The sequence below is a fragment of the Oratosquilla oratoria genome, chromosome 9 (genome assembly GCF_046742065.1).
Source record: "Oratosquilla oratoria isolate Oo_2021 chromosome 9, ASM4674206v1, whole genome shotgun sequence".
NCBI lineage: Eukaryota > Metazoa > Arthropoda > Malacostraca > Stomatopoda > Squillidae > Oratosquilla > Oratosquilla oratoria.
The window spans coordinates 77,570,766-77,594,547 of NC_134785.1; the positions used below are offsets into that span (position 1 = coordinate 77,570,766).

The 23,782-nt window shown below is 41.0% G+C and overlaps 2 protein-coding genes across 5 annotated transcripts in view; one reads left to right on the plus strand and one right to left on the minus strand.

The window, feature by feature from the left end:
- Positions 1-4,736, plus strand: part of LOC143028624 (17-beta-hydroxysteroid dehydrogenase 13-like) — a 174,968-nt gene extending 170,232 nt beyond the window's left edge. For 3 of the 4 annotated variants that reach the window (XM_076191015.1, XM_076191012.1, XM_076191014.1), the window contains exons 7-9: positions 128-242; positions 1,227-1,361; positions 4,065-4,736. In XM_076191015.1, coding sequence (XP_076047130.1) covers positions 128-242; positions 1,227-1,361; positions 4,065-4,116 — 302 coding nt within the window. In that variant the 3' untranslated portion in view covers positions 4,117-4,736. The remainder of the gene's footprint in view (positions 1-127; positions 243-1,226; positions 1,362-4,064) is intronic. The other variant, XM_076191013.1, reaches the window with a different exon arrangement.
- Positions 4,737-5,019: 283 nt separating this feature from the next.
- Positions 5,020-23,782, minus strand: part of lsn (vacuolar-sorting protein SNF8) — an 84,112-nt gene continuing 65,349 nt past the window's right edge. The window contains exons 4-6 of the mRNA XM_076191016.1: positions 21,499-21,664; positions 10,340-10,475; positions 5,020-5,686 (exon numbers count right to left, since the gene is read on the minus strand). Of these exons, the coding sequence (XP_076047131.1) occupies positions 5,504-5,686; positions 10,340-10,475; positions 21,499-21,664 (485 nt within the window). The 3' untranslated portion in view covers positions 5,020-5,503. The remainder of the gene's footprint in view (positions 5,687-10,339; positions 10,476-21,498; positions 21,665-23,782) is intronic.

The following is a 23,782-nucleotide window of genomic DNA, read 5'->3' on the forward strand; positions in this document are numbered from 1 at the left end:
AGAAGCCCTTGGTATGTGGATAGATTGCTTCCCTCATTTAGAAACATAAGAGAACACTACACCATCTGCTTTTTTATATCTATAACTTCTGCTTACTGAATTGCTTTAAAGAAGCTCTGACTTCCAGGTATGACAGAAGCACTAGCAGAGGAACTTCGTCTAGAGAGAAGAACTGGGGTGCGTGTGACAGCCGTCCATCCCTTCCTCATTTCCAATGTCAATGAGGTGCAGATTGAGAACAAGTAAGTATTTCTCAAAGATCCATGATCTTTTGTACTAAGGTATGCCTCTAACATTCAGGTCTGTCTGGCTTTCAGCCAGCTGCTGGGCCCTGTTGTAGAGGTGCTGTGTCTTGCTGCATTGCCTTTTACCCAAGCAATGTGGTGGAGGGTTCAGGGATGACCTTTCATCCACAAGGAGCTAAGAGGGGGAAGAGGGCAAAGAATGGGTTTTTGGAGAGTGAGTGTGTGCTTAAATTCAATCATCTCCCTTATGTAGGGGAAAAGGCCTTTTGGTATGTGTATGTGCGTATGTCTTTCTGTCAGTGCTTACCACTCATCAAGAGAGTATCTGTTCATAACAGAGATGAAGTAAAAGATGAAAGTAGATGGTCCAGTTTCCTTTCTTTTCATCCAACAAACAACTTAAAATAAAAACAAACTTGGCAGAAATACTAAAGGATTATTACCTAAATGGGGATCAATAACAGACACCTGCATGACAACCTTCCAAGATAATTACCCCTCTGCTGCCCAACTTCAGAACCTGCCAATATCCTAGATCCTCACCTCCATCAGGCCTATGATCTCTATTAACTTTAACTGTATTTCCTCCATTTTTCAATATAAAAAGATGAGCAGCAACTGTTCTCCTCCTTCTACTACTTTAAGTCAATGACACAGAGAAAGTCCCATGCTAATGCAACACTGACAACAGTCCAAAGTATCTTCCCAAAAAGATCTGTGGGAAGGCACGAGAACCACTGACAGCTGCTGTGGGGCTGCAGGTTTCCAGTCATTGAACCTCTTGAGGCAGTACTCATTATCATTATTATTACCTAACTACACTAGCATTCTCCTGAACCTGTATGCTCACCTTACCTCTTTAACTTAAGTTAACCTCCCTTCTTCATTTCCTCTTCCTACAATTCCATTCTGTCTAGTGCATTCTACACTCCCTCTGTTAACCAATATAAATGCAAATATGGAATCCTATTAAGTGAACAGCTGTTCCAGGCTCCCATGGCTCTTTGAAGTCCTCTCTCCAGATGAAGCAGCAGCAAGAATTGTCAAGGGTGTCAGGCTTAACGAAGAGGAGATCTTCCTTCCAGAAAAACTGAAGCCTCTCATGGTCTTCTCAAAGTAAGGAAAACCAATCTCTTAATCAACTTTTCTGCCCAAGTGATTCTCCCAAATATTTTGTTCTGGTTTATGTGAGATAAATTTGAAACCAGCAAACTCAATACTCCGACAACAACACCCAAGATATAAGGCCTCCCACACCAGACAAGAACCACACTAGCATGCCTGTGGTTATGAAACCATTTGTCATTAAAACAGTACCCATGCAGAATAGGCCTGGCCACAGATTCAAACTGCCCCAGATGCAACTACCACACAGAAGATAGAGAACACCTCTACAGTACCCCACACTAACAATTCCCAGACAACAATACAATATCTCTTCTCTAAGTGACTTATGTTCCCAACTGGAGGCTGGTGCCAGTTTCTTGGAGGCTGCAGGTCTTCAGCAAGAGAGACCCAGAGGAACAACTTTATCAAACTGATGGGCAGTCTGTATATGAAATTAAGTTCTCTTCATTGAGACCCTATTTTGCCTTGAGTCCTTCAGAGCTGAATAAAATCACCTGACATGAGCTAAAACAAAACACAATCAGTGTTATTATCAACCTTCCCTTTCACAAAATTACACAATTTATAGATTTCTTGTTCTTGTTGTCGCACCCTTGACTGTCTGCCCGAGTAGTCCTGTTTCCAAGATTTTCCCACAAATCTCCTATAAATTGTATATTGTGTTGCTGGCATGTGTGATTATGTACAATGCAATCTTCTATAATATGCTGTATAGTATGGGGTAAATTGTTGCATCCTGGAGAGTTATCAGTGATGTGGTCATCCAGCCACTTCTGGTAGCTTAGAAGGGCTAGATGGTGGCTGCACCACAGTCTGGACAGGTGGACTTTGTCCTTTCAGTGGAGAGAGAATTCGGAGGGATGGCTATCAGGGGGTCTGGCATGCAGCAATGTATTGTCTTTCAGTTTGATGATGGAGTAGTGAATGATATAATTATGGATATGCTTCTGGAGGCTGAAGTCTAGTGGTTGTGGATGAAGAGAAGAGTATTTGTATGTGATACTGTATAGGCATTTGGTGTTGTTTTGATGGAACATAAGAGAGGAAGAGAGAAGGAGTTTGAATGTGTTTGAGATGAAGTGTCTGAGAAGTATGATGGGGGTTACTAGGCTGGATAGCGTGAGAAATGAGGAGGTGAGGAGGAGAACAGGGGTGGAAAGGGGGTTGGGAGATAGGGTTGATGAAAGAGTATTAGGATGGTTTGGACACATGGAAAAAATGAGTGAAGAAAGACTAGTAAAAGAGGTATGGAAGGCAGATGTGGAGGGAGTGAACATGAAGGGACGTCCTAGGATGAGGTGGATGGATGGATGGGGTGAAGGGGGCTTTGGGGAAGAAGGGAATGTCTGTTGAGGAAGGATGGAAGAGGACAGAAGACAGAGGTGAATGGAGAATGGTTGTATATGGATGTTGTGATGCATGAGGTAGTATGTGTGGGGGATGAGGTAGTATGTGTGAGCAAATTTTGACGCAGCCCGAAGGGATTTCTCCCCGTCTTCTCCTTAATGCATGGGGGGATGGAGAGGGGGGGGGGGGTCGCCGATTTAATGAAGCGGCCTTGCTGTGGATGTGCTGTGTCTTGCGACACTGCTTCTGACCCAGCCTGTCCTCTAGCTGATAGAAATATTGCTTTTTGCTATAACACATGCTAACAAAATGAAGATATTAAGTCTCAGATTTCTCCATATAGTCAGAATCTTATCCCCTCACAGTATGCAAAATTCATGAAAATATTTGGGGGAAATGAAAAGTGTTATGACAAATAGGTATCTGGGGATGAATGCAAAGAGAATGTTATGTGAGAAAGTGATTGTACTCATGACACTGTATGGAGCAAAGATTTGGAATTTGACATTGCCCTAGGTCACTCCTGCAGGAAGCCCACATCTTCCAGGTAACTGGCAACAGTCACAGGATTGGCCCACAAGTCACTCAAGGAAGTAATCTTGTGTTGTTGTTTAGTAAAGGTAGAGTAGGGGATTGGTAGGATAAGGTGTTTGGTGTTGTCTTTGTGGTGGTTGCATCCCTTGGGAAATTTGCAGCTGTAGCTAGGCCTATTCTGTGTTGGTATTGTTTTAAAGCTGTATGGTGGCTTGAGTAGAGATGTGCTAGTGTGGTTTTTGCTTGTCATCAGAATTTCTCTGGAGGGCTGATGGTGGTGGAAAGAGAGCTGGTAGACAGGACTGACCAAAGAATACGGATTGTTTGGGGACACGAAAAAATGAGAATGGGAAGGATGGATGGTATGGACTAAAAGGGGCATTGGATGTATGGGGAATGTCTGTCAAGCAAGGAAGGGAGGTGGCAAGTTCATTATTCAGTAATATTGTGTTTTGCTGCATTGCTTCTGATCCAGGCAGTGGGTAGGAGACAGGGCCCTCTATCTACAAGGAGGTAAGATAATAGGGAAAGCAAATGGGTAGAGGGTGCATTAATGCCTTGGCTAGCTACCTCCCTTAGAAGTGGTATTTTGATATACATATAGACAGATACATAACTAAATGACTAGATTCAAGAAAGGGTCCTTCCCATGAGTTGAACAAAACCATCTTTTGCCACAATGTGCCACAATAACAGAGTGGGTAAAATACAAAGATATAAATCTCATTAACAATGTATGTGTACAAAAAACTGATATTTCTGGATCCCATGGTATTACTGAGCTCATCTATACCTTTCTTTGTTCACCAGAATTCTCCCAAGAAAATTGAGGCGCCTGTATGCAGACTTTGTAGAGCACTGAGAGCAAGATCAATGGTATGGGTGCTAGCAGGTCATAAATCTCAAGATGAAGATTTGCTCATATGTCTTCACCCTTTATCTGGTTATACAGCTCAAAGTATTTTTCTGTGGCTGTTATCAAATGGGAGGAGTGAAAAATGAGTTTTGATAAGTGATGAATGAATGTGGAGGTGGGTATGTCCTTTGATTGCCACTCTGTTTACAAGGGGTAGAAGGCTCCCCCTGTGTAAGGGGAAAAAGCCTTTGGTATATGTATGTATGTAGAAGGCTCTTTGGTGGGCATGGATGCATGTTGCCAATTATCCAACTGTAGCAGGTGTTTTAAGTGATAAAAGGTTGAGCCAGTGAATGTTGTGGTGATTGTGGTGATGGCAACAAAAAATTTAAGTAAACAAAATCATGACAGGGGTAAAGTTCCTCAGGGGAAATTGTATCCATATACCATGTAATAAAAGTAAAGATGTTTGAGCCTCTTCAGACCAAAGATAATTTGTAAAAGTTGAATGATTACATTCAGCTATAGGTCTATGGGATGAGGAAGTTGAGTATGCTTTGTGTAACTCAATATACCCCAAGCTATACCAGAAAAATTGTATTCAGTGTTTGCCAAAACAACCTATTCACCTAGATGAAGGGAATTACTTGTTGTTTTAGTCATAGTTTTATAATGCTTATTCATACATAATGCAACACTCTTTCATTCTTCTCAGCATATCTTGTGGGAAGGTTGAAAGATTGTAAAACTCTTCTAAACATTCTTATACTGGTCCAATACAAGAAGTTAAAAGAAATGCCAATCCTTGAACAAATGTTTCCCACTACATAAATTTTGGTGCTGTAACACAAACTCAATGATATACTTTGATATTTAATCATTACCACTTAGGTTTATTTAAAAGATGAATAGAGCTTACATAAATAATGCATATTTATTATTCCAATTACAATAACCTTAAATTTATAGGGTAAATAACATCATACAGAGTACGAACAAGATCAGTGTTGTCTGACACTGGTTTTGTGTTGATATTCCAATATGTTTGATTACTGTGAATATATACAATTGTTATATGTATATCTAGTAAGAGTGGAAATCCTGTGCATCCACCTTGATCGCTGACTTGGAGTGACTGGCTGAGCCATATGTTAATATCAATAAAGGAAGTAATGAAAAAGAGTTCTCATTATCCATGTCATCTGGAACAAAAATTTCTGAGCTAGATGACTCCAAGTATGTATCATTCTGTATAAGTTCTACAACTCCTAAGTCTGTCTCACCTTTTTCATAGATGTTGCTTGAATTTCAAACCTTACATTCTCCTTTAGTCATTCCATCCACTTGACCAAGATACAAAAAATGAAGATTTCTGTTCCTGACCCTCATCCCTTTAGTCTGCAGCAGCACACTGCTGGAAGAAGGCTGGGAACCAGAATGATGGAGGCTGTGACTGATCATCCCGCCAGGCTACGCCCACACGCAAAAGGTAGTTCAGAGCACGATCAACTCGCTCTTGTTCCCAACTGAGCTGGTCTGCTGCACCAGTCAATGTCATGTGTCCTGAAGCTTCTGCCTGTTAATGAAAGTTTACAGAAAAACCAACCATCATTAGTCATATTAAAATCAAAAGACTTCATATTAAATTACAATTGTAATGCTAATAGTTAAGTCACAATCAACTGATCTCTTGCCCCAGCTCTCTCTTGTAGGAAATTCACAGGTCCCAGGTAAACTGAAAAAGCCACCAAAGTTGGCCCATAAATAAGGAAGAGATATTTTGCTTTTGTTTAGGCAAGACTACAGTACGGTAATGCAGGATGAGGAGTTTGGCGTCTTCTGTTTTGTGATTGCACCTGGGGCAGTTTGCCTCTGTGGCTAAGATAAACCACTAGCATGACAAGTGTTCTAAATTTGGGGAGCAATATTATCAAGACCACAATGATATTTTCCAGGAACTTCAGAATAACCATTTCCTCTCCCAATTTGAGTACTAATCCTTTTCTTGATGAGCATTTATATGAATATAATTGCACAAACGTACACATCAACACAGGGATAAAAAGATAGTATTGGTGGGTGGGAGATGAGTTCAAAGGATTAAAGGTTGGTTGGAGATAGTGGAAAATGTTAAGTATTTGGGGTCACATAGTGCAAGGAGTAGAGGTGGAGGTGAATTACAGAGTGTATATAGGAGAAATGACCACAGCACTGCCTGAAACAAACTTTAAACTTGAAGGAGAAAGGAAGAGATCAAACAAGTTTGAGATAGAGTGTTTGAGAAGTATTGTCAGTGTTACAAGGATGGATAGACTGAGAAATGTGAAACTGAGGTAGAGAGCATAGGTGGAAAGAGAGCTAGATGAGGTTGATCAAAAGATGCTATCATGGTTTGGGTGTATGGAAAGTGAATGGGGAAAGACAAGTAAAAAGTGTGGATAGCAGAAATAGATGGAGGGAACATCAGGAACAGACCATGAATGAGGTGGATGGATGGGGTGAAGAGGGTACTAGATGCAAGTGAAATGTTTGTCAAGCAAGAAAGAGTGCAAAAGATAGTAGAGAATAGAGTGGTTATGAATAGATGAAAAAATAATTAAGTCTGAAAGGATCTTCTGGTCTGTTCTGTAAATTTTTTAATTGGATGAGGGATGGGGTGTCCCCATATAATTAATCAATAGGGGTAAACCAGCTCCAGCTGTTAGGCCCTTCTGTGGAAATGCAGTCTTTTTGTATTGTTTCTGACACGAGCTCTGAGGCAGGAAATAAGAATGATCCTTCACCCGTGCAAAGATGGGAGGGACAATGAATAGGTTTTAGGATGGGTATGGGGTAGGTGTGGGGTGTGCATGACCTGTGACTCAACCATTTCCCTTACAAGGGGGAAAAAGCATGGGCTAGGATGACTGTATTCAGATCTCTTGGGGAAATAAGGAGCCCTAAAATGGGCAAAGAAGAGCCAAATTCAATTTCACACAGGAATGAATGAAAAAAAAAGAACTGTATTGGGTGCTTGGCCACTCTTTATGGGTAATAGCTAATATTTAAGGGATTAAATTCAATAAATATAGCTGTAAGCAAATTAATAAGTTAGCTGAAATGGTGTACGTAGGAACAATGATGAAAACTTGGATGCAGACATCAGAGAGAATCATCTACCTGCTCCTCTTCAAAATTGGTCAACATCCTCACCTCTATCTGAAAACAATCTTAAGGATGACACCCTGTCTCCAAACTGAACCTAAAGATTTCTATATACTTTGACTGTATCTCCTCCACTTTTCTGCAAACAGAAATCTGGAAACTGGTTGCTGCTCCCTTCCCACTACTTTTATGCATACATACATAGGTACATATACCAACAGCTTTTTCCCCCTTACAAGGGAGGTAGCCAAAGTCAACGGCATAAATCCACTCCCATCCATTTCATTCCCACATACTCTCATTCACCACCCCTCCCTCTCTCATTTTTGGCTCCTGCTGGATGACAGGTCATCCTTGCATCTCGAACACTGCCTTGGGTCCAAAGCAATACAACAAGATGCAGCACATCCACAGCAAGGCCGCTTCATTTAATCAGTGATCCACTTCTTTGTCCCCTCATGTGGAAAAAGAGAAGATGGGAAGAAATCCTTTTATAAGCCAATGAAAAAGAACCAGTCCTGCATTAACTTTACAGGTTCTTAGCTAATGCAATCCATCATAGCCAATGACAATTTTAATTTCTTCTTGGGATGATGCAATAAAAGATGAGGTGTTATGGTTGTTGTTGTAGCCCCTGCTGCCTGTGAGTGTTCTTGTGGCTTACTAGTCCAATTCTTGAGCCGCACATCTTCCTACATATTGGATGTATCCACTGGTAGTTCAGTGCAGCAGGGGCTTCTCTATTGGCATGTCACCATGGTCTTTCTAGTGCATGTTGAGTTGTGCGGTCCACCTCCATGATAGCAACCCTGTACCTGATCTTTCCTTTCCAGGTGATGCGGAGGGTGTTATTAGGCATTTGCTGTGCTCTGCATTAACAGAGCATAAACAACAGTCCAATGTTTCATCCCAATAAGAGAACCCAATGTTTATTCCTAACAAAAACACCTGGTGACCTCTGTTGGCCACTGTGATGCTGTGAGTTTCCAGTCAGTGAAATTTGTGAGAAAAATTATTATTACTATAATGATGAATCACAATCAATTATGAAGGAGTAAACAGGAGGGGGTGACCAAGGATGTGATGGATGGATGGGGTAAAAGGGGCATTGAGAAAGAAAGTGATGTTTGTTGATGAAGGAAGGAAGAAGAAAGAAGATAGGAGTGAGTGGAGAATGGTTGTATATGGATGATGCTGTGATGCATGGAAGGGAGTGGATGGGGAATGGGGGGGGGGTTTAGGGAGTGGTTATGTGTGAATGATATTTTGACACACCCTGAAGGGATTTCTCCCCATCTTCTCTTTTTCTACACGAAGGGACAGAGAGAGAGGGATCGCCGATTAAATGAAGTGGCTTTGCCGTGGATGTGCTGTGTCTTGCTGCATTGCTTCTGACCCAGGGCAATGGCCACCAGATTGACCTACAAATCAATCAAGGTTTGTCAATACAGGTTGACATTCAAAAATCCGGCAACCTCGGGACCTGAGGACTGCCGGATTTTTGAAAATGCCGGATTTTTTAAGTTTATAATTTTGTATGGTGTACCCTGTATATATCTAAAGAAAATTACCACCTGTACAGTCCTTTAATGGAAAAAATAAACATTAAGTGAAAAGCAAATGAAATTTTATTATTCACGAACTAAGTAAAATACAGTAAAGATAGTTATACAGAATTTTAATTCAATTTTAATAAAACATATAAAACTGATCCTCCGAAGAATATTAATCAAACTAAATAAAATACTCCGTACTGTACTTCTTACGAAAGTAGTAGATGGGCTTTTTACACATAATGTCGTAAGTTTCACAAATTGTTCACACAGACACATTGTTACTAATTTTTTTTAATATTTCCACTTTCTCTGCGATCGATAACGCATGATGTTTGCATTTTATGCCACCTTTTTCATTGTTGATTCCATATTGGGGCTATACAACAACAAATAAATGCTATAATGAGGAGAATAATGAGAAAAATGAGCAGGATTACTTGTTAGCAGGTGGAAGCATGAACCAACAGCTGATACAGGCGTAAGCGGCAGCTCCAAAAAACAGTGGCGCACCAACGCGGGAAATATGAAAATGCGCTCCCGAAATCTGTCCCGGATTTCTGAAGGTTCCGGATTTATGGTTGCCGGATTTTTGAATGTCAACCTGTATGTTGTTTGGATAAGGCCAAAATAGGGCAATGTAATGATGTGTCTGCTGTCTTCCATGTGGTGACTGCATCTGGAGCAATTTGATTCTGTGGTCAGGTTTATTCTAGGTGTGCTCCTTCAAAGCTGGTTTGACCACAGTCATGCCAATGTGGATTTTAACTGTCATAGGAGGGATTTCTCAACTGGGCTGATGTCTGGGGGAGGCAGGTGGAATATGGAGTTTGGGAGAGTAGTGGTGGTATTGTGATCAGTGTGTGGATGTGTTTTTGTACGAATGTGTTCAGAGGTTTTGGTGGAAGGTTGTAGATGTTTGAATAGTATGCTGCTGATGTTGTCATTTGTTGCATTTAGTTGGTTATACTTGTGTTATGTGATGAGATGGATAGGTGGACTCTTGCAGAGAACTGGGCACTCACCCTCATCTCTATTTTTGCATATGGGGACAAAGGTGGGGAATCACAGTGTAAATGAAGCAGCAGGCCCTGCTGTGGATGTGCTGTGTCTTCTTGCACTGTTTATGACCTGGGTGGGAGACAGGGATGAATGACTCCTTACCTACAAGAAGCTAAGATGAAAGGGAAACAAATGGGTGATGGATGGGAGTAAGATGTATAGGGGTAGGTGCATCCCTTGGCTGGCTACCTCCCTTACAAAGGGGGAAGAAGCCCTTGGTAGAAGGTGGATTAAATCTTAGATAGATTTCAATCAAACAATCATATATCAGGCTTTGGAGGAAGAAGTTAGGAGCATAAACCAAGAGACATATAGCCATGGCTAAAGCTATCATCTTTGCCCTACTAACAATCTGAAAGATGTGAAGACACAAAACCTGCACACTTCTGACTGCATGGGATGGAAGAAGATGAAAACAACTTATTCTGAAAAACACAAATTAGTACAAGAACCTGAAATATTCCACTCACGTGCTGCAGAAGAGTTGTGTGATCCATGGACAGTTCACCAGGCACTGAGTGGATGAAGGAGGACTGACCAGTGGCTACCACTTGTAGACCTGATCCTAGGACACCCAGCTTCTTGACTGCACGGACAATGTCATCCCTGCAGAAGTTTATGGGCATTATTAACAGCTTAAGTAACATATATACTGTGTACTTCCCCCCAAAAAAATGTTTAATCATTACCCATTCTATTCTGTAAGATTTATAAGCATTGAATGCCTTTGAGACAGAGCTTAGGGATTTAAGATCACATGCCCTTTCTGCCAGTTTGTACTGGCTCTAGCAGGACCCAAACCTCCATCCACTGAGCTTTGTGCCGCCAAATGCTGGTGTCCAAGTCTACTTGCTCAAAACACTCCTCATTATCACTAAACAATAAAAACAAGAAAGAATACTCATAACTCAGAACAAGGGCATCTTTCGTGCAGTAGTATTTTAATTCTAGCTCTTGTCAGGTCTTCAACAAGCTTGTCAATTAATGTTAAGCTGATCAACAGTTACATACATACGTACATATACCAAAGGCTTTTTCCCCCTTAGGTGGGAAGTAGGCAAAAAACAAAGGCATAAAAACCACTCCCACACATTCCATCCCCAACATACTCTACTCCCCTCTACCCTCCCTCTCATTATGGCACCTCCTGGGTGACAGGTCATCCCTGCATCTTGTATACCTTGGGTCAGGAGCAGTGTCACAAGATACAGCACATCCACAGCAAGGCTGCTTCATTAAATCGGCGACTCCCCTCTCTGTCCCCTTGTGCAGAAAAGGAGAAGAAAGGGAGAAATCCCTTCGGGCAGCATAAATTTATTTCTCTTACATACTCCCTCCTTTTTAATGAAGCGGCCTTGCTCTGGATGTGCTGTGTCTTGCGACAGTGGTTCTGACCCAGGACAGTGGACAAGGTGCAGGGATGACCTGTCATCCAGGAGGTGCTAAGATAAGAGGGAGGGTGGAGGGGTGTGGAGTGTATTCAGGGATGGAATGGGTGGGAGTGATTTAATGCCTTTTCCTTTTTGGCTACCTCCCTTGTAAGGGGGAAAAAGCCTTGGTATATGTATGTACATACTCCCTCACCCCCTACCCACTCCCCCCATGCATCACAGCATCATCCATACACAACCCTTCTCCATTCACCCCTATCTTCTGTTCTCTCCCGTCCTTCCTCAACAGACATTCCCCTCTTTCCCAATGCCCCTTTTACCCCATCCATCCATCTCATCCTAGGTTGCCCCCTCATGTTCATTCCTTCCACACCTCTTTTACTAGTCTTTCTTCACTCATTCTTTCCATGTGTCCAAACCATCCCAATACTCTTTCATCAACCTTATCTCCCAACTCCCTTTCCACCCCTGTTCTCCTCCTCACCTTCTCATTTCTCACTTGATCCAGCCTAGTAATCCCTATCATACTTCTCAGACATTTCATCTCAAACACATTCAAACTACTCCTCTCTTATGTTCCATGTTTCGGCCCCGTACAGTACTGTTGGCACAATCAATCCATACAACCTTCTCTTAGCATCCATTCCCAAATATCTATTTCTCATTACACTTTTTAACCCACCAAGGCATTTACTTGTCTCTCTCAATCTATATTCCCCGTACAGTACTGTTGGCACAATCAATTCATACAACCTTCTCTTAACATCCATTCCCAAATGTCTATTTCTCATTACACTTTTTAACCCCCAAGGCATTTACTTGTCTCTCTCAATCTATATTCCAACTCCACTTGTCCCTTTCCTGCTTAATTCACACCCAAGTATCTAAAACTATCCACTTCCTCCAGTCTCTTTCCCTTAATACTCACTTCCAGTCTGGTGCCACTTTCTCTCCTTGTAGATTTCATCACCTTACTTTTGCCCACATTAACATTCAACTTCCTTCTTTCGCATACCTTCCCAAATTTTGTCACGAACTTCCTCAATGCCTCTTCTGATCATGCTACAAGCGCAGTGTTGTCAGCAAACAACAACTGGCTTATCTCCCACTTTTCTCCATTTTCTTTAACCATCTCCAATCCCTGACCCACTACCCTTGCATTTACATCTCGCACCACCCCATCCATATATAAATTGAACAGCCAGGGTGACATAACACATCCCTGACGAAGTCCCATCTTTACCTCAAACCATTCACTCTTTCCATTTCTAATCCTGACACAAGCTCTACTACTCTCATAAAAACTCTTGACTGCTCTTAAAAGCTTTCCTCCTATCTCATATATCTGCAAAACCTCCCACAGTGCCTTCCTGTCTACCCTGTCATAAGCCTTTTTCCAGATCCATAAAAGCCCAAAATACATCCTTACCTTTTCCTATAGCTTTCTCACATATTTGTCTTACCACATAAATCTAATCTACACAACCCCTACCTGTCCTAAACCCACACTGTTCCTCATCAATTACTCCCTCTGTTCCTCTCCTAATCCTCTCAATCAAGACCCTCCCATAAGCCTTCTCAACTACACTTAACAAACTGATCCCTCTGAAACTACTACACTCACACTTGTCCCCTTTTCCCTTGTAAAGTGGAACTATACAGGCACTCCTCCAGTCCTCTGGCACTCTACCCTCTCTTGAACAAACATTAAATAGTCTGACCAGCCAGTTAACCATCACTGTACCTCCTTTTTTCCGACATTCTGCATGATATCCATCCAACCCAGGTACCTTACCTGTTCTCATCATCTTAACAACTGCTTTCACTTCATCTGCCCTTATTTCTCCTCCATTTTCCTCATTCACCATGGTCATTTCTTAGCACTTCCCACTACAACTACCTTTTCCTCCCTATACTCCTTCACATTTAGCAACTCCCTAAAATATTCTGCCCATCTTCCTCTTACTGCCATCTCTTCCATTATCATCTCTCCATCTGCACCTTTTACCTTTTCTTCTCTACTTGATTCATCTCCTCTCCCTCTCTTAATTACTTTCTAAAAATATTTTTTTATTGCTTTCAAAAATTTCTGTCATACTCTTACCCCATTTCACATCTGTTCTCCTCTTTGCCTCCCTTATCTTATGCTTTACATCTCTTCTATTTTCTTTGTACCTCGCATATGATTCCCTCATCCTAATTTGTAACCAATCTATGAAAGCTTGCTTCTTCTCTTCTACACCCTTCTCTGCTTCCTCATCCCACCAATCACTACCCTTCCTTCTATTTCCTCCCATCTTCCTTGTTCCACATACCATCTTTGCACACCTTACGACTCCCTCCTTGAACCATCCCCATTCCTCCTCCACTCCTAGTTCTACTTTATCCTTCACTCCCTCCCACTCTCTCTCAGCTTCTTCTTATAGTCCTTTTCTTTCTCATTTAAGCAGCTCACTCTAAGAACCTCCCTACCTTCTGCCCTTTTCCTGTTTCTCCATCTATCCTCCACTCTCAACTTACCTTCCACCAAAAAATGATCTGATATTCCCCCACTCTCTCCCCTTAGATCATGTACATCCTTAACTTTTCCTACTATACTCCTGGTTACCATTATATAGTCCATTAATGCTCTATCTACCACCCTTCCATCCACCACCATCTCCCATGTGTACAGGTAAACGTCGACTTACGATGGCCGCGACTTACGATTGTTCGACTTTACGATGACGACGACGACGATATGATATATTTAACCCCTTCCATACGGTGCCGCACACGTAGGCGTCATGAGGAGCAAGTGGATTCGCGACGCTGCCATATCGGCGTCTTGATTATATTTATTGTAGTCGCCCCTGTGTTTTTACATTCAATCAAATGTGCCCTGAATCCCATTCTCTGTGGTTTTCAAAATTCGCGGGTGAAAGAGAGAACGATCGATATAAGCGGTGACTATATTTTATGATGCGAGTATTATTACGTCACGTCGTACGGCTGGCATTGGCTGCTGCCCGCGAGATTTAAGTTCCGTACTGAAAATACATATTATAGTGTTTGAATATGGTAAAAAGGATAAAAATGATTAAATAAACTACTGTACATGTTTAATAGGCTATATTCAGTATCTCTGGTGGTTAATATACAGGTAGGCTAGGTACAGTGACCACGGAACAGAGTGATACACAAATTGGGGATCGACTTACGATGAAATCGTCTTACGATGGCTCTATCGAAACCTAATGCCATCGTAAGTCGACGTTTACCTGTACTTATGTTTGACTTTCTTCTTAAACATTGTATTTACTATCATCAATTCTCTAGACACAACTCCACCATCAACTCTCCACTACAATTTTTTTTTCCGGAACTCCATACTTCCCAACCACTCCATCTATTGGTTCATTTCCTACCCTAGCATTAAGGTTTCCCAATACCACTACATTGACATTTCTCCCTAATCCCTCTATGCACTCATTTAAATCCATCCAAAAAACCTCCCTTTCCTCTACACTCTTCTCACTACCAGGCCCATATGCACTTACAAAAACCCACATCTCCCTTCCCAGCTTCACCTTCATCCACATTAACCTTGAAGAAACCTCCTTCCACTCCACTACACACTTACCTATCTCTTCACTTACTAGTGCAGCCACCCCTTCTCTCCCTTGTCCTCTCTTCACTCCTGAGAACCTCCCAACTACACTCCCAAACTCACACTCACCCCTCCTTTTCAACTTAGTTTCACTCAATGCCAACATATCCATCTTTCTTCTCACAAACATACTGCCTATCTCTTCCCTTTCACTCTCATCTGTACCACATCCACACACATTAAAAGACCCAAACCTTAGGGTACTGGTTGGAAAACTCCTAGACCCTCTTATGCCTTTACTTTTTTTTTAGGAACGTCCCCTTTGGGGCTACAGGTAGAAGGATTCCTAGTCCCATCCCCATCCCATTTTTTGTCGCCATGTACGACTCAAGTGGGAAGACTCGGTGGCAGCATTCTTTTCCCCCACCACAGGGTAGGTGAAAAAAGGAAATGAATATTCAGAGAAATGGTGCAGGACAAGGGATGGGGGGACAGCATAACAGAGGGACAGTCATAGTATAATAAAAGTATCATAATTTCTATATAAACAGAGATTTCGTCTATCACAGACAAAATGATGTGTAGCTCTGGCCCATAGTGGCACCCCATATAGACCCTAAAGTATCAGCTGCATGCTACTCAGCCACAATAACATGCAGCCAATACCCCAGACAAAGGTATTGGCAGTTGTATATTGTTATATTCACCATTCATCTTCATTTATTTAGTCTAAGGCATTGTGACCATGTAGTTTATTTTAGAGTTATAATTATTAATGATTATTGGTTGTAGGAATTAGTGGTACCAGGATTGACAGCAAGGGGTGGACCATGGAAAAGGTAGATTGATCAAGTAAATTAATCCAGCAGATCTCATGGTCACGATGTTAAACAAATAAAAATATCTGCATGACACATGAGAATAAAATTAAAAAAAATGTATCCTTTTTAAGCCTTTGTTTTTTGGCTACCATCCTTGTATGGAGGAAAAAGCCATTGGTATATGTATGTATGTGGCAATGACCTGTTTCACAAGAGAGATCTACTGCTAGGAAAGAAAAATTACAATTTTTGTATGGTTTCAGTGGGAAAGAAGGAAGAGGAGAAGTGCAATGGGATGGTCCTCTCATATGCCAAGCCACTTCCCTTTGCAGGTAACAGTTATCTGGTTGAAAACCATTAGCTCCTAGGATACTGCTCCCAGCCAGCAGTTCTTCCATTAAGTCATTTGGTGATAAGATTTTGTGGAGTTCCCTAGCATAGGTGAGTGTAGGAAAATGTAGGAAAATGCATTGTGTCGTCTGTGTGGTGACTACATCTTGGTTACTTGGTGTTAATTGTCAAGCCCATTCTGTCTTTATACTGTTTTAATGCTGGGTGATGACATAGGCAAGGTTGTGCTACTCTTGTTTGTCTTGAGTGATTCTTTTACTACGTTGATGTCTGGGGTGTCAGGTGAAGTACTGGATTTGTTGGCCTACATAGAAGTATTTGCCCTGTGGTCTCTGTGTGTGTATTTTAGATTAATGTGTTGTGAGGTACATGTCTGAATAGCATATGTTGGGATTATTTTCATTTGTTGTTTGTATACATAAATTAAAAGACCTTTTACCCCTTTCAAGGGGATGGCTGAGTCAAAACATACAGGGTGTTCAGGATAAATTTGACACTTTTTTGGAAAGGAAAGAAAAATGTCATATCTTGGCCAAAAATTTATGTATTCTCAAAATTCAAAAATATCTCTTAGAAGACCCTTTGCCAAATAGAGCTCACTCAAAGAAGCTGTCCTGAGCCTCCATCATGGTCTCCAGGCGGGACCTGAACCTGCAACACACAGCCTTCATGGTGTCCTTTGAGGGACACCTGAACACCAGTCTGATCCTGGCGATCAGCTTGTCCTTGGTGTTGCAGGTGATAAGATTGGTGTCTTTTCAACTGTACCTCACACATAATAGGCTATGGGGTTAGAATCAGGTGAGTTGGGGGGCCAGATGTTGGGACTGGTGAAGTTGTATAAGTTCTCAGGCAGCCACTTCTGGGTTTTCCCGGAGGTGTGACATGGAGCTGAGTCCTGCTGTCACACGTATGGTCTTCCTGCAGCCACCCTCGGCCAACCAGTGGTTGACAACAGTGGACAGTAATTCAATATAGCTATCTGAAGTGAGTCTGAGTCGCTCTTCAAAGATGTGGGGCAGCATGACGTGACCTTCGCTGGAAACGCACCCATCACAGTTTGAGGGAACTTGATCTTCATGAAGTGTGGGACTTCATGCGGACTGTAGGCTAGTCATCTGTTGTTCTGTGCTTTGTGCAACTGGTACTGGCAGAAGTTCTCCTCTGAGAATGACCAGAGCATCCCTGGCTCGACTGGGTGTTTGACCTTGTTGATGAGTTTCTTGGTTTTTGTAAGGCAGCTCTCTTTGGCCTTGGCAGTGAGTAGTTGGCCCTTGAGCCTCTTGTATGAGGAGTAGTGAAGATCCTCATTCAGCGCTTTCTTTATAGTTGCCACTCCAATGCTCATCTCTCTTGCCAAGGTCCACACTGCCTTGCCTGGATTTTACTATACCTTTTTTTGCAGCTTCTTGACCAATTTCATTGTGTGAACAGAGTCAGAACACCCTCTATGATCCTTCCTGCTAACCACTGCTTCCACATCTCTGTCACAATTCTCCAGCTCACAACTCATGGCCTTCATGGTATTCAAGGAGCACTGAGCTGCAGCTAAGATTTCCAAATTTTTTAATCTGGCATGAATCATCATGATGCAGGTCTCTCTTCCAATATTCTGGTGCTTTCCAGTCATCCATGCTCTCTAGCTCTCACACCCACCAATAGTACACAGAATCAGCTATCCGTTAGCACTTTACTGCTATTAAGTTCTTCAAATGATTCTGAAATGACAGAAGATGAAAAAATGATCAAATTTATCCCGAACAACCTGTACATTCACCCTACACTCATCCCCAAACAATCCAAAAACCCATTTATGTTGTTTGTATCATAAAGAACAAAACGGGTAGAAACATTTTTGTGAACCTGGCTCAGGCAATTTGAAGAAGACTCAAGTTTTCAAGGATGTCCCCTATAAATTGGCCTGCCTTTTATTCTGTTACTGCCATGACTGAGTGAACGAGTGAACATAAGAACATTTGAATGAAGGAGACTGCAAGAGACCATAAATCCTATACTAGGCAGTTCTATGTCTATTACCACCTATCATCCCCTTCCATAAAGTTGTCTAACTTTTTCTCAAAACAACCGATAGCTTCAGCACTCAATACATGGTTACTAAGTCTATTCCATTTGTTGACCACTTTATCATTAAACCAGTTCTTGCCTTTTACTTCTCAAATCTAAATTTGTGCAAGTTGAATCCATTACTCTGAGTCCTGCCCTGTTATCTTAATATGATGACCTTGTCTGCATCTCCCTTGTTAAAGCACTTGTCACTTGAACACCTTATTAGATCAGCCTGCACTTTGCATCTTTCCAGAAGGTGTAAATTATGGTGCCTAAGCCTGTCCTCATAGGGTAAATTTCTAAGCCCATGTATCATTTTGGTCATTCTCCTCTGTACTGATTCTAGTGAATTGATATCCATTCTATTGGATGGAGACCAAAAATGTACTGCATAGTCAAGGATGGGTTTACTGAAGGATGCCTCTCTACTAGTCAATGCTTTATGAACAACTATCCTATGGAGTAGTCAGTTGCCTTTGCAAATAATTTTCCTCCACTGGAGGATAAACTGGTAGTTGGGAACTCCATGGTGTGAAATTATGAGAAAATTCTCCACTGGAAAACTAAATGGTATCACAAACTCATACACCCCAACCAAGCCACTACAGATATTCAAGACATTACAGAGGACAATCATGTGAACATGGCTGTCAATGTTGTTCATAAAGGAAACAATGAGAGAAAAGTGATGTTAGTGGATCTGATACAGAAGTAAAAAGTTCTCCTTCAAGCACTGTCACCATTACACAGTCTGAGGAGTCCTTCCATTGCAGTTTGGTAGCTCTTACTGGAACAGTCACAAAAAAAGGACTCATCAAGAGAATATTACGGTTGTGTATGCAGTTGAGGATTTTTTTTTTTTTTTTTTTTTGGGGGTGGCATTACCAATTTTATACTTTGGTGCTCATCATGCATGTACAACCAAAATTATTTTTAATGTATTTTTCTGAATGTATATAAATGTATATACCTATATATATATATATATATATTTGAGGGCTGAGACTCAAAGGGCAAAACTTAGTATGTGCAGCCAAAATGCTTTTTAATATATTTTTCTGAATATATATATGTATATGTATATATATATATATATATATATATATATTTATATATATATATATATATATACATATACTCTTATATATATATATATATATATATATATATATATATATATATGCATCTATGTATATATATACAAACATATATATATATATATATACATATATATATATATATATAATATATATTTTTTTTTTTCTTTTTTTTTTTGGGGGGGGAGACTGAAAGCAAGGGCAAAACTCAGTAAACTTTGAATATCTGGGTAAGAAAAAAATACAAAATCAGTCATACAAGACTGAAAAGAAAAGAAACATGAATTTAACAATCAGAGCATGGAAAAATTTGTGCCAGGGGTCAACGAGAGATGGAAAAAATAACGATATTAATAAATAAAAGGATTGGTTCAACAGAAGGTGCAACTACATAAGAAAAAGATGCGACAGAATAAATGGAGAACAAACACAGGAAAGTTGAAAGAAATTAATACAAAAGAATCTGATGACGGGAAGAAACTTTGTAAAAAGATTAGTTCTCCTTATGTGAGAAAGTGGAGGAAATACAAATTTAACTAAAGAGACCAAGTGTCAGCCCCATGGGACTGCAACAACATATGGTGGTTTGGGTGTTGCTGGATTTTGAACATGGAGCAAATAGACGATTTTCTCTGATGTCCATCTTGCAGAACCACCAAAGAACCACAAAACGAGAATCACCAATTTAAAAGTAGAAGTCTCTGAAGATGCACTAATACAAGGTGAAATAATGAACAATATTTTATTGTTAGGGGAAAAAAAAAATTATTTTGAGAAAGATTTAAACATGGAAGTGAAGGAAATTCATAAACTACTCAAGACAGATGTGAGGAATGCACCTCAGTCTGGCAGAATCTGTAATCCATTGCCCCAGGTCTCTCTTGTAGGAGACCTACGGCCATCAGAGAAGCCCATTGGTAACCCATGGAAGAAATAGTGTGTTGTTGTCTAGGGACTGAGAGTGTGGAGCAGTGCAGGATGAAGTGCTCAGTGTCCCCTGTGGAATGGTTGCATATAAGACACGATCTCCAACTAGGTATCTGAGGAATGCAGAGACAAAATGGCGACAATATTTACAACCTAATTGTGCATGTGATTCACCAGTCTTGAATCCCATGTTGGACTCGTGATCGATAGCTATTTCCCTCCCAGAAGAAAGCTCAGAGCTCATATATGTGTGTGTGTGATTCAACATGGTCTTTGGGTCGTGTGTTGGACTCGTGGTTGACAGCTATTTCCCTTCCCAGAAGAGAGCTGAGCTCGTATGAACGATCTATGGATAATGCTGTGACCTTGCATGCACACACACCCCAAACTCCCCCCCCCCCCCACGAGAGTTGGAGGAAAGACTCGAAGCACAGTGTGTGTTTAATTGTATTTAGGGAGGGGTGGTGAATGGGAGTGGAGTATGTTAGGATGAAATGTGTGGGAGTGGATTTATGCCTTTGAGTTTGGCTACCTACCTTGTAAGGGGGAAAAGGTCCTTGGTGTATGTATGTATGTATTTATCTACTTGTAGTATACAGGACAGGAGCAACACTCACTGGGTCCCTTCTATGTGTGATTCACCATGGTCTTGGATCACGTTTTTGGATTCGTGATCGACAGTTATTAACCTCCCTGATGAGAGCTCAGAGCTCGTATGACCGATCTATGGGTAATACTGTGACCTTATACGCACACACACACCCAACTCCCCGCCCACGCGAGTTGGAGTAAAAACTCGCAGTGTAGCAATACTGAAAATATTTCAGCCCCTGGGCGCGATTCGAACTCGGACCGCCGTCGTGGCAGGCGAGAACTCTAACCACTGTGCCACGAGATGTAGGTAGGTGTAGGTGTAGGTGTGTGTGTATTTACCTAGTTGTATTTTACAGGAAGGGGAGCTATGCTCGTGATGTCCCGTCTTCATATCTCATTTCATCTAGACTGTTTTTAAATTCGTGTATTGTTTTAGCACACACCACTTTCTCATCTAACTTGTTCCAAATGTCTATTACTCTGTGGGGAAAGCTGTTCTTTTTCAGATCTCTTCTATAACTGTCTTTCTTGATTTTCTTTAAGTGTCCTCTTGTATTTCTACTATCCCATTTAATCAAATCCTCTCTATTTTGTGTGTGTGTGTGTGTGTGTGTGTGTGTGTGTGTGTGTGTGTGTGTGTGTGTGTGTGTGTGTGTGTGTGTGTGTGTGTGTGTGTTTGTTTGTGTGTGTGTGTGTGTGTGTGTGTGTGTGTGTGTGTGTGTGTGTGTGTGTGTGTGTGTGTGTGTGTGTGTGTGTGTTTGTTTGTGTGTGTGTGTGTTACCCGTTACTCACGCCGATATGAGCTGGTCTTGGCGTCGCCGCTTGTTCAGTCTCCGAAGCATCTCCGACACCGAAATGACTCCGCCGTTCCGGTGGCTGGTGGCCACGCACTCCTCCACGATCTGGACGCCGAGTTCGTAGTAGAAGTCGCCAACGCCCAGCATCTCGCACCAGAAACCTGCAAGCCAAAGTGAGCGTCAGTGCCAGAAGGAAAATGACAAGAGTGTCAAAAGGTGGTGGACACAGTCATGGGGGGGAGGGGAGCTGCCCCCGTCTCCTTAGACCCCCAGAGTGTGTTTGAAAATTTGCCAGTTGTAACGTATAATTTCGTTAATCTTTTAATTGTTATAATGTTAGTGTATGATACATTTTCGACTGTGAGTCTACATTTTAAGTATATATTGATATCATACTTCATGGTAAATTACATGGCTACTAAAGTCACCATCTTGTTCAATGATGACTGAGTGGTGTGAGCTAATTGATATTTTCACCTTGTTGTGAATTGATGAATGTCAACATGTAATTCATGTAGGTAATGTAAATATATGCGGACAATTTAAATTATCTTGATATAATCCTATACGATATATGTATGATGTCTTTAATTTTGCCCCATCCCACCTCTCCTACAAAAATTCCTACGGACGCCTTGTGAGTAGGACCCATAAATGTCGTAAGACTTCGCAATCAAAGTTCAAGAAATATCCGACAGAGGGCGTTCGCTCACTCACCGCTGAAGCTTTCAATTTGGCCTCAAGTCCTTCAAGAGCCTGGGCAAACGGAAACCACTGGTGAACATTGGATACTTATACCATACGATACAACACGGAAAAGACCATAGAAATAGAACCAAACTCTTTTAATGTTTGTTTGATTTCCTTGACACTTCAGTGAGGCATTGCACCACAATTCGTCTCACAGATTTCACTCAACTACAGTGAAGACAGTCGACAAAGTAAAGCGTAAATATACAACATGCCGACATTCCAATCTTTCACCTTGACTGTATTTCCGATTAGAAAGCAATACACACACACGCATATATGTATATATATATATATATATATATATATATATATATATATATATATATATATATATATATATATATATATATTATGCAGGGCTTCCACCACATCACTGTGAAATGTTTACAAAACTACAACAGGAGAAAAGACAGAAAAAGTAGGCTACTTTCACGTATTCCACCCTCAAAGTAACAAGGACACAAGTGTGTCATTTACGCAATAGAATGAAACGCGGACAAAGTGGAACAAAAGTTAGGAAATGTCCATCCCATGTCGAGAGGTAGTCATGTGTAAAAATTTTAACCTACGTTAAGTTCTAACAACGTCAATATGATTTTCTTTTATTGCTGAGTACATGGGGGTCGGAGGGGGAGGGGACAGTTGCCAGTCATCAAGTATTATTTAGTTGATTTTTTTAAGTTATAGAATATCAGTGTATGATAAATTTTCGACTGCGAGTAAGCAATTTCAGTACATACTGATTCTCTATTTGGTTGTAAATTACACATTGCCATTAAAGTCACCATTTCAGAGGTGAACGAATAATTTTCTTTGGCCGTCCTGATTAATCTGATGCGCACATGCTCGCACACATGTACACGCACAGATAATGTAAATATATGCTTCTGCGGCCAATCTAAGGTATCTTGATTACCCTATGTCATTAACCACATACGTTTAATATACTTAAATACGTACAAATAAATAAATAAATAATATTGCCCCCTCCCTATAAAATCTGCGCAAGGCCCTGGTCAAGTACGAGATATATTTTTGTTTATAGTATTTAGCCTTCAGTTAGGCCATTTTATTGAGTAAGTAAAAAAAATGTCAAACAAAGAATTTGAATTCTGTATCATGAAAAAATCAGGGTGGGTCGAAACTTTGGCTCGTGATTGTGCATCCCCGTCCAGGTGGTCTTTCAGTATTTGGGTTCAAGTGTGAGCATAAAGTCCAGATACCGATTTGAAGTCATCCTCAAGATCACACTCACCCCCAACTGCGTCTTCGTAGGTCTTCGCCAAAAGCAAATAATTCAAATTTTGCCAAAATTGAATTTTGGCGAAATTTTACCAAATTCCCATTTCGCCTAACTTCCTTGCCTACCAAATTCCCATTTCGCCTAACTTCCTTACCAAACTAAATTTATGTGAATTTGGCAAAAATTAATTTGGCGAACCGAAGATTTGGCAAAACAGGAATTTGGCAAATATTATTTGTGTGAAACGGTAATTTGTCAAAAAGGAATTAGGCGAAACGGTAAT